The 12,928-nt window shown below is 32.7% G+C and overlaps 1 protein-coding gene across 8 annotated transcripts in view; it reads left to right on the top strand.

Moving 5' to 3' along the window:
• The window catches only part of LOC129798851 (extracellular sulfatase SULF-1 homolog), a 133,357-nt gene that overhangs the window by 73,475 nt on the left and 46,954 nt on the right, over nucleotides 1–12,928 (top strand). For all 8 annotated transcript variants that reach the window (XR_008751470.1, XR_008751469.1, XR_008751468.1 and 5 more), the window contains exons 2-6: nucleotides 361–774; nucleotides 4,956–5,567; nucleotides 5,630–5,869; nucleotides 12,040–12,191; nucleotides 12,306–12,475. Coding sequence is in view for 5 of the 8 variants with exons in the window: in XM_055842267.1 (XP_055698242.1) it covers nucleotides 5,273–5,567; nucleotides 5,630–5,869; nucleotides 12,040–12,191; nucleotides 12,306–12,475 (857 nt within the window). In the remaining 3 variants the exon portion in view is untranslated. The remainder of the gene's footprint in view (nucleotides 1–360; nucleotides 775–4,955; nucleotides 5,568–5,629; nucleotides 5,870–12,039; nucleotides 12,192–12,305; nucleotides 12,476–12,928) is intronic.

The following is a 12,928-nucleotide window of genomic DNA, read 5'->3' as shown; positions in this document are numbered from 1 at the left end:
GAGAGAAAAGGTGATTTCTTCATTGAAGATTGCGATTTCTTGTCTATTTATAGTTGTTTATCGTTGAAAATTGTGGACAAATCATTCATTAATTGGAGAAAACCTGTTAGATATGTTGTGTCTCATGGAAGACGATTGAAATTCTCCAGGCGGAATTCCTTGAGCCAAATAATCTTTCACAGTGAGACTTTTTGTTATTTAAGTTTCACTGAAATACTCTGTATTGTGCGAAATTTGCACATGGGGGATGGGATGAAACTTTGAAATTCATACCTTGCAAGTTACATATAAATTAATTTTTAGCTTATGCTACTCACACTTTTTGTATATCTCAAACTCCGTCTCTATGGTATCCAACAGGCTGAAACGCTAAGCGAATTTTCAACTTCCGAAAAAAACGACGACCAACACCGTGGGATAAAGAATAGAACAACTTCAGCACGAGTCCTTAGGTTTGGTGGGTGGCAGATGAGGAGGAGAATGTGGTGCACTGTTGGAGGATTTTTTGCAATTTTATTAAAATTGCTGTAAAGACGAAAAGCTGGCAACAAAGGCTCACGGTCTACGAGGAGAGAGGCTAAAAGAAAAGCTCCCCCATCTCAGCGCTTATTAACTTTCCCCAACATAGCGTGGAATTTCAGTGTTCACCCATTTCCATCCATCCTGGAGCAACTATTCCACGTGACGTAATTAAGTAGACAAAGTGGAAGGCATATGCAAAAGACTACCATCCACAACTGAGGCACCAAATTACTCATATAGTCAGCAACTTTTGTAAGTAACGAGTTGATCCTATTCTAGACTTTAAGATTGCCATACAATTTTCTTTATAGCTACCGACTTATCAAATAGAAAGTTGTTTACAGCACATGCAAAATTTCTAACATTTTCATAACATAAACCGTATATACAATCTATTTTAAGTGGAGTAACAATTTTCTTTTAAAATAATAATAAATAAATTGCCAAGTTATTATCGCATCTGAAATGGTGATAAACTCAGAGACGCTTGTGTTGAGAAAAATACTTGAAATTCATGAAATATTGCTGTTATGCGAAAGTCACTCTTGGTGAGGAATTTTGCAAACTCATACTTTTATAAGTTATACATGTTAAAATGAATTAAAAAAGATAAGATTGGCATTTTGTGGAATTATCATGACACGTTTATTTATCCATTGAGAAACTCCTTCACTTCATTAGAAAACTATTTCGAAAATATATTTATAGAGATTTACAGAGGTCAAACGGTTAGAGATATAGACTTATACAAGTTTCAAACCTAAGGCTTAGTCATATGGCTTAACTGCTCTAATTCTTTATAGTTTATTTATTTTAACTCTTTAACGACGAGACACTTTTTACGGACCGAAAATCAACAATAAAAATTAAACCGATAAACAAAATTTGTGAAACGTTTTACATTAAACTTTGGAAAGTTCAACAGAGTCTGATTCGGTGCATTTTTTACCTCTACGTGTGATAGGGATAAAAATAGCCCGAAACTTGAAGTAATTCTTCTGACAATAACAATGAATAATAGTTTTCAGTCTAATGAAAAATATTACGTATGAGTAGTGCAGTTTTTATTCCCAAAAGGGTTTTGCTTAAAAAAATTGGAAGTATAAAAAATAATTAAAATAATTTTTCAATATGAGAATTTAAAAATTCACCATTTTTAAGCTTAAATATTTACTATATAGCAAATAGCTGGAAACTGGCAAAAAATATCCTAGATTCGTTCAACCTTCTGCTTTGCAATTACGTACGTATAAAAATAACTTTAGGTAGTCAGGAAAAATTATTTTCTTTATGGGACACCGGTGTTCCAATCGTCCTTAAAGGGTTAAGTAGTAGAATAATTCATATTAGGAGTGGATTATTAAGAGCAAGTGATCTATTAAATTCTGAGAAATCAGTGAAATTGATTGCTTGAGGATATTGGACCTTCAGAAACTGAACTAAACGTCTCGTCTGAAGACCGTTATAGAGTCTTCGAAAATGTTACCTCGTGCTATTCCATTGACAAATGAAACGTAGAGGGAAGCGGGGCACCTTTGAAATTGGGATTATTCCCATATTCTTAAATAAAATTGAGCCTTATCGTGATATAATTTAGTTGCACAAACAGATTGAGAAGCTCAATTACATTATGATATGGCTCAGTTCCACTTAAACATAAGTGAAAAATCCCAATTTCAAAGGTACCCCACTTCCCCCTAGAAATCCTTCTCAAGAAGCAAACATCCTTCTCAACAAACAGTCAAGACAAGAACCATCACAAAGAAAAATCGATTATGAAGAAACACTTGAAAGCTATCATGTACAGAAACAATGTTTTAACTCTTTTCATTATTTGTGAATAAGAGCCCTTACTAGAGCATTGTTTTAACTGCTCGAACTCCAAGAGAGAGCAGTTTCCACAATCGACTTTTTTTTCAACTTTTCATCATCCTAGCTGCCAAACGGCGAGAGATATGGAATTCCGGTCTTTGGTGACCCCCCACAAGTTAACTTTACTATCGAACTAACTTACCCAAGTTACCCCCCACCCCTTCTAACCCCTCCAAAAACATGGTTTCTTGACTTTGCAAAAAATTGGCTCTGACGATTTCGTTCATTTTTGGATATGTTTCGGAAGTAGTCCAACTGAACATTTCGTCCTTAGACACCTATCACCGGAAAATTCGCCATCTTGAATTATTCAAGGTCAAAGATCAACCACTCTGGAGGGCCTAATTTTCAACGGATTTGGTTAAATTTGGACTTTTTTGAAAGATCTTTTAATTCTGAACCCGACTGCATCGGTCATAATCGGTGATGGATCGGGAAAGTAACGGTAATAGATTTATTTTGACAATACACTGAGAAAAAAAAGAGGCTACGATTAACTTTTTTTCCTCATAACTTAAACACTTTTTAGGTGTAAAAATATATCAACATTTTTTAATGTTAATTTTACACATTTTTGAGGGTAAAATTAACATGAAAAATGGTAACTTTAACCTCCAATACACCTAAAAAGGGTAATATTTACACCGATTTTGGATCAATACTGCAGGGTAAAATTAACATTTCCGGAATGTTATTTTAACTTTTTCGGATTTCTCTCAGTGTACTTTTGTACTTTTTCAGGCTTTTGACCCATATAAAATTTAAACAGTAAGATATTAACTTCCGGTCTTCGATGACCCCTCCTCAAATGGCTTTATCTCGAACTCAACCTCTTTAGTTTTCCCCCCTTACCCTTCATGTGTTCCCTATCCCCCAAAAATAGGTCAAAAATGAGATTTTTCTAATTTTGCATAAAATTGGCCCTGGCGATTTCGTTCATTTTTGGATATATTTTGGAGGTAGTCCAGCTGAACATTTCGTCCTTAGACACCTATCACCGGAAAAATCTCCATCTTGAATTATTGAAGGTCAAAGCTTAATTTTCATCCGATTTGTTCAATTAATTAATTAAAAGGTTAATGATTTTTTGTAACCCTCTTCTTGAACAATTTTCAACTTCAAGATGGTTTTGTGGTGATTTATATACAAATTTAATTCGAGAATAATATTCTATACATCAGAAAACTTGCGAAAAGGTTTATAAGGCAGAGCTCTTTCTCGGGAGTTCGAGCAGCTCGCAAAACCTCGGACGCTTTGCCACCCCTTTGTCTTATTACAAGATTTTTTCCAAATAAATCAATAAATCTTATACAATAAAATACATTTTGGTATAAAAAATGTAATTATAAAATATATTTATATTTTGATATAAAAAGGTTTGGCAAAGCGTTCCAGGCTTTATAAAACGCTCGAACTCGCTCAAACGTACTTTCGCATTATTTACCATTACCGATTTTAAACCGATTTGAACCGATTAATAAATCACTCAAAGGACCCCTAAAATAGTTTTAAGAGTAATAAAATTGATTTGTGGACAAAAATTACTTATCGGTTTACAATCGATTCATTACCGGTTCACAATCGATTTATAAATCACTAAGAATATTTCTCAAAATAAACCTTTGGAGTAATTTAATTGAATTTCGTCTAAAAATTACTAATCGGTTATAGACCGGTTCATTACCGGTTCAGAACCGAGTTACCCTTTTCCATGTTAATTTTATCCTTAAAAATGTGTAAAATTAACATTAAAAAATGTTGATATATTTTTACACCTAAAAAGTGTTAAAGTTATGAGGAAAAAAAGTTAATCGCACCTCCGTATTTTTCTTAGTGTTATATATTGCTCTCTCCGTGGAGTTCGACCAGTAAAATAAAATTAGGCAATAAAAATTTTAAATTGATCAGTAAATTAAATTTGATTAGAAAATTTTAAATTTTGGTCAGTAGAAAACCTGAAAAATCTCTAACCTAAATTAATAAATTTATTGTCCGAGCCAGTTGTAAATGAGATGAAAATCTCTTTATATCCATTTGTCAATTTCTTTCTACTGTTTTTGAGCTTATTTTTGTACAGTGCCATTTTTTAGGTGATTTTTTTTGGTCTATCTAATGAAGGATCTCAGGATTAATTAAAAAGGAATTGAGATTAAAATTTATTAAAATACAAAACTGTTTAATAAATTTATCTTGATTAGCTTGCAGACATGTCAGAATGACGATTTTTTTTTAAATTTTCTGGTGATATTATAAAGCAAAATAAAATATTTCTAGTTTGGAAAATCCTAGTCCCAACGCCATTTATAAACCGAATAATCTTCCAATAAGCAAAGAGATATAAATTTTTATAAGGACATGCTGTCTTGGAGACCAAATTAAATGTTTAAAAAAAATTATGTGTCCTTCCATACATTTAATTTTCAATTAGAAAACCTATTAGAGATAATTGCTATACCGTTTCCGTCTAAATTCTAAATATACAAACGTGAAAATTTGAATTTGAATTAGCGCAACGTTAATTAACTTCCTTCATCACGCCACTCTTCTACTTTTGCTCACAGATAAGAACTCCACCAGCTTATATTCAACTTTAGAAGCAATTTGTCAAAAAAGGAGGTAAACTCCTGAGTACTTGGTTAAGAGACGCCTTTTGTGTTCTCCTTCAATATATCGTGGCAAAAGTGGGTGAACTCCATCACGAGCTTATTGGCCTCATTTTGCCAACCGCGATGAAAATGCATTGGAATTAGTGTGAGTGCGCAAGAAGACTTTCTTGTGCCATCATCCACCGGCAGAAGCCACAAAGCCACCCCTCAGTTGGTGGCTTAAAGGAGCATAGCACGGAAGATTATCGAAGTGGAAGTGACATTTTGCAACTATGACACGCAAATTTGCAACAATTCTAGTCTTTGCCATAGTTGGTCTGGTGCCAATTGTACAAATTGGTGCTGAGTCAAGAGATACCCTCCATGGACGATCTAGACATCGTGGCGTCCTTACGGCATCTCAGGGCGGGAGTCGCGTGAAGAAGAGCGGGAATTCCGGTGGTACTTCCGGTGCTTCTTCATATCCTGACTCCCCACTCAGTGCATTCCTGCCACCAGTATCAACACTTAGGGAGCGAAAGCCCAACATTATCCTCATTCTCACGGACGATCAAGATGTCGAATTGGGTGAGTTGTGCATGAATCCAGCCTCAATCTGGCTATAAATCTCGATGGAACTCATTTTGCAGGTTCGCTCAATTTCATGCCAAGAACTCTGAGACTCCTACGTGATGGAGGCGCCGAGTTCCGACACGCATATACAACAACGCCAATGTGCTGTCCAGCTAGGTCATCCCTTCTCACTGGCATGTACGTTCACAATCATATGGTATTCACCAACAATGACAACTGCTCCAGCACCATGTGGCAGTCCACCCACGAGACTAAGTCCTTTGCCACGTATCTCTCAAATGCCGGATACAGGACTGGTAAGAGCTCTTCACTATTTGTATTTATATATGGAAAGGGATTCAGGGAATGTGAAAGAGATATTACAAATACATTTGAAAACTACAATGCAAAATTTCAGAAATTTTTTAATTAGGGTAAAGTGGTACAAGTTCGACAATGGTACAATTTGGACAGGGCTTTTTGTCTTGATAAATTTAGTACTTTATTTTTATTTGTATATTTTTAATGCTTTAGTTTTATAATTTGGTTCCTTGTGCTTAAAAACAAATTTTGAACTGTATTTATTAAGAAAAAGCCATGTCCAACTTGTAACACTAATTCCAAATTATATCACTTTACCCTGCGAGGATAATGTTTTAGTACAAATGTACTAAAATTTGAAAATGAGTAAATGGGGATTTTCATTTACTGCTTATTAAATTTTCACTGACATACAGAAAGTGAGGCATTTATACAATATTAAATTCAATAATAACAAAAATAAGCAATTTTTATATTAGTACAAAAATGTATTAAAAAAAAAGATGAACTGTTGAATAGTAATCGAGCACTGATAATTAAATTACCATCACAATTTTACACTTGAAGTCTTTAATTTTTTTAAGGTTTAAAATTAACAATTTTCAGTGAAAGTTTTAGTACAAATGCGTATATTACCTATTATTTGAGATTTCCTAAAATTTTACTAACACATTAAATTCTAAATAAAAAAAACTATGAAAATTCTTTCTTCTGAGTTCATATTAAAAGTACTGGATAAAAAATGTAAACAAGATGGTATGAAATTGTTCGAAATTTTATTTGAACAAAATGAATAGAAATTTAGTACATTTGCTACTATGAATTATTTTGTACTAAGAATTAAGATATGTTTCTTGCGATATATCCTTAGTACAATCTGCTATTTCTTGTTTATTTTGTTCAGTTTGTTGTATGCATATATTATTTTTTTTTAGAATAAAACAAGCAAATTCCACAAGTACTAAAAAAAAATATTTTTTCCACGGCTTTTCGAACACATAAGCTTTTGCTTTCTTTTTCGGAAAAATTAGTTTTAGCATTTAAATTTCTTTGAATATTTTTAGTACATTATGAAATTATATGTTGCACATTTTGCATTTTAACTGAAAAATTAGCAGAGGTTTTGTACTAAAACAGGGAGACAAATTTCATGAAGCACCGAAAAAAATTTGGAAAAAAGGGAACAGAAAAGTACTAATACAAGATTTTGCCGGAAATTTCAAAGGAATGTTTGTTACGTAAAAAATTTTATCATTTAGGTATTTTTAGTACATGCTAAAATATAAAATTTAGAGTATTTTCAACTCCTGGTGAAAATACAGTTTTTTTTTAATCAAGAGATACAATGAATATCATGATATACTAAATAGAAATCCAAAATTTTGATATTTAATGATCCTTGACCAATCGTACAAATTTAGTAGGGGAGACTGGGGCAAAAAGTCACAAAACGGATATTTCATTTTTTTACAAGCTACTCGAGCGCTTCAAAAATATCTTATTAGCGCAGTTTTATAGGAAATTTACCGCTCTACAACTTTGTGAAAGTAATATTCCTCTATTTTGTAAGGAAATACGTTTATCGAGCCGATTTCTAAAAGGTAATTTTGTGACTATTCTCAAAAATGATGGGGCAAATAGTACCAGACATTGGGTATCATCATATTTTTATTCGCTTCATTACGGGCTTCCGTAAATTTGAAAAAATTCCTAGAGGACATATTTTCATAGAAAATTTGTTTTCTCTACGAGAAAAGTGAGAAAACGAGAAAAGCGCTTTTCAAGCTATTTTAGAAAAAAAAAAACACACACACAAAAGTCTGCGAATCGTTTGACCAATGCAAACAACAAGCGGCGAGACATGATAATGACGTTTCTTTTCGCCGTGAGTCATCAGAAATTGCTTCGCTTTTTGATACTTTTTGCTCTATAGCTTTTGTTACTTTTTACCCCAAGTGGCCATTTTTAATAAAAGGATTTCTGGAGAAAAGAAATTTTGTGAAATTCTAAAATAGATAGCCGATTCTTTTTCAAAATATCCAAATTATTTAGAAAATATTCACCAGTGCATCAATTTTGGAAAATAATAATAATTGTTATCTTCTGCAAGGAAAATATTTCAAAAACAGGGCTAAACATTTCGATATTTTTTATTTTCTAAATTCCTTGTTCAAATTCTAAGAAACTTACGACATTGAAGAAGGTCTATGGAGGCTATCTATAGAAAAAAAATTTGAGTCGCTATGTTTTTTATCTTGGAAGATATTGAATTTTGAATTTTTCGATTTGTGACTTTTTGCCCAAGTCTCCCCTACACTCTCCTCTCGCCTATAACATTTTGTGTTAGTCCGTCCCCTCGCAAATTTCAGTGAATCATCTCTGTTAATATTGATTACTTTCCTATTTAGGGACTTCAGGGATATTTTCGTGAAATTTAATCTTTTGTCTTTGTTTCTAATCACAGAAGAAGTATATTTTTGCACAAAAACGTGACACTTGAGAGGAAATTATACGGTCAATATTACGGAGTTTCTGAAGAGGGTTGTTTTCCGCTTTCAGCATGAATTCCCCTTTCTTTCCATATCTCAAAATATTTCCAGGTGAAAAATCAATTTTTCCCGGAGAGAGAGCTTTTGATTTTTCCTGTAACTAAAAGTCCTCGAAGTTTCAACTTTCAACCCATTAATCTCTTGTTCTTTGTCATCTTTCTTGGTGGAATGATTTATTTTCTGGGATACATCTCCATGAGAAAACTCTGACATAATTTTGTTGTTGTATTAAATGCTTTCCAGTTAGTGAACATTCCCCATTAATACTGGAAGAAAATTAAGTGCAATTCTGAAAGTTTTAACGAAGTTTTTCTTTTGTTTCTGAGAATGCATTTAAAGTTTTATTCTTTCTTTATTATAAGAAGTAATGATTGATTGGCAGGGTTAAAAATCGATTTTTATCCCATCTGTTCAGAAGTAATATTGTTTAATTAAATTGTTTACAGTCTTTGTTCACTCAAGTATTTCGGTTGAATTTCAATACCGGAAACTGAAATAATTAAATGGAATTTCCTTAATTCAAATCTCTTCTGGGTAAAGCACAATCTGAAAATATGTTAGAAATTCACATTGCAAAAGCAATGACATATCTGCTAGAATGAAAATCGACACATTTGAAAGATTTGTCAAGAGCTTGGAAGGATGAGTAGATAACCCATCGTGAACGATTATTCGGGTTTAGGTCTTTGAAAATCACAGCTATTGTAACATTACGTTTTAAGCAAAACTTTGCCATTTAATTTATATTTACAGGATATATTTTGAAAAACATTAAAACTGACTTTTACTGGATATTCAATTCTAGGAAAGATATATTTCAACAATTGTTTTTAAGCATTTTTTAAATTTCAACATCTTCAAAGAGATACAGGACGTTGAGAACAAAAATTAATATTTCTTAATTCAGTGAAAAGGGAACTCAGAACTTAGACACTAAAATTAAAGCAACGATCCGCTTCGATTTTCTTCAACTTAGCCAAATTTAAAAATTAAACTGGAGCACATTTTATGATTCAAGTAATTCGGGTCCGAATTCTTGGAATTCTCTTCTAATCACCGGAAATTTTCGTCCATTATTAGAAGTCTCCATATCGCATTCAATGAGCTTAATTGCACTTAATTGTACAGGAATTGAAACTAACAGCCCTGTCCCTGATTAGGAAATACTGATCCTTGCCTAGAAATTTTTATTATTTGCATTAAGACTATTAAGACCCAAATAGACTCAGGCTGATCTTCAAAAATATTTAGATCGTAGAATTTGGCAGTAAAGGCAGTAAAGGTCAAGCGTATACGACGATTTGTGGTTAAGTTTTTCAATTGATCATAAGATCGACGGCTCAGAATATAAAATGAATAAGTCGCGAATAGCCAACTTTACAGGAGAGCGATTTGAAGTTGACATGCTGAGTATAGGATTTTTAAAATTTTAAACTCCTATAACTTTGGGAATAATTAACTTTCCGGTATAACATTCACAGGGAAGATAGAGGGTCTCAAATAGTACCCGAAAAGCGAAAAAACGTATTTTGAAAAAAATCGACTTAGCAGAATCACATTGACAGTAAAATGCTCACCGTATTTCGTTAATTTACGTATTTTCATTGCAATTCTTACGCAAATTCTTGATTACTGTATTACCTTATCTCATACTCGGTGGTACTGAGTGAAAACAATATAAGAAAATTGAAGAAATAAAATGAAAATGCGATAAACAGTGAGCAAAAAAACTGTAAGAGAAATTAATCGTACAGTTTTTTTTGCTCACCGTTTATCGCATTTTCGTTATATTTCTTCAATTTTCTTATATTATTTTCACCTAGTGCCACCGAGTATGAGATAAGGTAATACGATAATCGAGAATTTGCGTAAGAATTAACGGTAAACGGTGAGGCTACGACGAGCATTTTATTGTCAATGTGATTCTGCCCTTATTCGAAATATATTTTGACAAGTCGAGATGCTTTTTGGTAATCCTCAAAAATAATACTATAAAGCCCTAAATAAACTAGGCCTGATTTTCTAGGATATTTGGTCTGAGATTTTTATTTATTTATTTATCTTAAGTCCAACATAAATAGGGTCTGATCAATTAAGAAAAAAAGTGAAAGAAATACTGAAAAAAGAAAAAAAATGAAAAGAAATATAGGTAATAAAAATTCAAATAGAAAAGGAAAACAAATGAAAAGGAAAGTACTCTACCCTAGCTGAGAGGCACCAGAAATGCCGGCCGCCGGCCTGCGACGTCCTAGCGCGCGGTGGAAGGGAGTTGTAGATTACAACCCCTCTGACAAAAAAATGAGAACTTGAGGACTTGAGAATTAATGAAACCCTTTAAAAGTATCAATTTAGCGTTTTATGTACATATTTTTTAATTAGGACGCCATTGATGTACTAAAGAATACAATGTTCTTAAAATTGAGAAAGCTCAACAAATTATTATTTATAACATTTCATATCCATTCAAAGGTTTAAGCGATATTCTGTATAAATCGAATATGGCGATTTAGTTTAGCAATAATGTTCCATTAAATTTAGTCCTTGAAAAGATTAAACTTGGGATACATTTTTTACATTGGTTTTGAAAAGAAACATTCTGAAAAGCTTATTTTAATAAGTTAGTTTACTTTCAATAAGATTTTTGTTATGGCATTGTATTAGTTAAAAACGTTGTATAGCCTTCTTTTACTTTTATATTTTTTTGTTGAAAATTTCTGTATGACTCTACACCGTTTTCATTATGCTTTGAGTCGTCTTTAGACAATTAAAAGTTATTTTATATTTGATAATCTATCAATCTTTTTTTTTTGTTTCTAATTATTTATTTAAAAATTAAGGCTGGAAATTATTTCCCGCTCCATGATTTAAGGGTTATGTGTATTAATAAATTAAAAAAAGATATTTTTTTTCAATTTTGAGTATGTCTTACTTGCTTATATATTTTTTGGAAAGTTTGGCATTTCTTTCAGTAACGTTCTCCTAATATACATGACGCTTACATTTCTAATTTTCTCAATTTTCTAAACGTCAGTGCTTCAAATCTGAAAGAAAAGTTTTACAAAGCGGTTAACTGTTTTTTTTTCTAAAAATAAATAAAATTCTTTTATTTTTATAGATAGGTATATTGTTACTTATTTGACTTCTTTAACAAACTTATAACAAACAAAAGATAATTTTTTAGAGTACAAACCCTTTGAAATAATTTTTAAATTATTATTCTATGTTATTTTGGAAACTCTTTAACTTTGTTCATTTTGGTATTTGTGGACCATTATTAGTTTGCAAAACCGAAAAACTTGAAAATCAATCAAAAGGTTTTCAAAATATGATTATCATTTCATTCAAATTGTATCACAAATCGGATTTCCAACCAAAGAATCACAGTCACCCGAAGTAAAAACAAGTTTATCATTGGATTTCGCCCGTTTCATCCACTTGGGGTTGCTTTTCCTCTTTTCTGAACCCATTCCTCCTTTCACAGTTGTTCCAATTCAACAAGTCTTGGCAAGTAAATCACAGGGGTTGTGGAGAGAGAAATGATGGGATGTTGTAGTCTCTGGCATCCATTTACAATGTGGCATTGTCTGTCATTTTTCATTTTTGTTTCCTCCTTGCAGGATATTTTGGTAAATATTTGAACAAGTACAATGGCTCGTATATCCCACCTGGTTGGCGCGAATGGGGTGGTCTCATCATGAATTCCAAATACTACAATTACAGCATTAATATGAATGGTCAGAAGATCAAGCATGGATTCGATTATGCTAAGGTAAATATAATTCATTGTGTTTTAGAGGTAGGAGAATACATTAAATTTTCCTCAGGACTTTTCCCGTTCATGACATTCTGCCAATTTATGTTTCTCACACTTTTTGCCTAAAAGGATTACTACCCGGACTTGATAGCGAACGACTCAATAGCTTTTCTCAGGCAGTCGAAGCAGCAAAATCAGAGGAAACCAGTGCTACTTACAATGAGTTTCCCTGCTCCTCATGGTCCAGAGGATTCTGCACCACAATACAGTCATCTATTCTTCAACGTCACCACGCATCAGTGAGTACAATTCACTTTATAGCTTGGCACAGGGAGTCCAGTTCTTAGAACTTCCTACATAGTCTTTCCTTGCCATTTTGTCCAGAAAACTCAACTGGACTTTCTACACTCAAAAAAATCCACGGTTAAATGGGTATGTAAAACAGGGTTTGTCTATCAAACTTATGCCAAACCCTGTTTCAACCTAAACGTGGCAAGGTTTGATGTACAAGTATTTTTTAAACCCTGTTTCAACCAAACCCTGAAAAGGTAGAAAGTCAAATCCCGTTATGGATATTGATTTACCTTGCCGTCAGTAAACCTTGGCAGGAATGAAGACCAACCCTCGTCACGATTATATTTTAAACCCTGTTTTCGTCAAACCCTGGCAATAGTAAACCATAATCCTTGTCAGGGGTATATTTTAAAACCTTTTTCTCAGTAAACCTTGGCAAGAATGAAGACCAATCCTCG

This window comes from Phlebotomus papatasi, chromosome 1, assembly GCF_024763615.1.
Source record: "Phlebotomus papatasi isolate M1 chromosome 1, Ppap_2.1, whole genome shotgun sequence".
In the NCBI taxonomy this organism is placed as follows: domain Eukaryota; kingdom Metazoa; phylum Arthropoda; class Insecta; order Diptera; family Psychodidae; genus Phlebotomus; species Phlebotomus papatasi.
The sequence above is the reverse complement of the archived record's forward strand: the minus strand, read 5'-3'. Positions and strand labels throughout refer to the sequence as shown.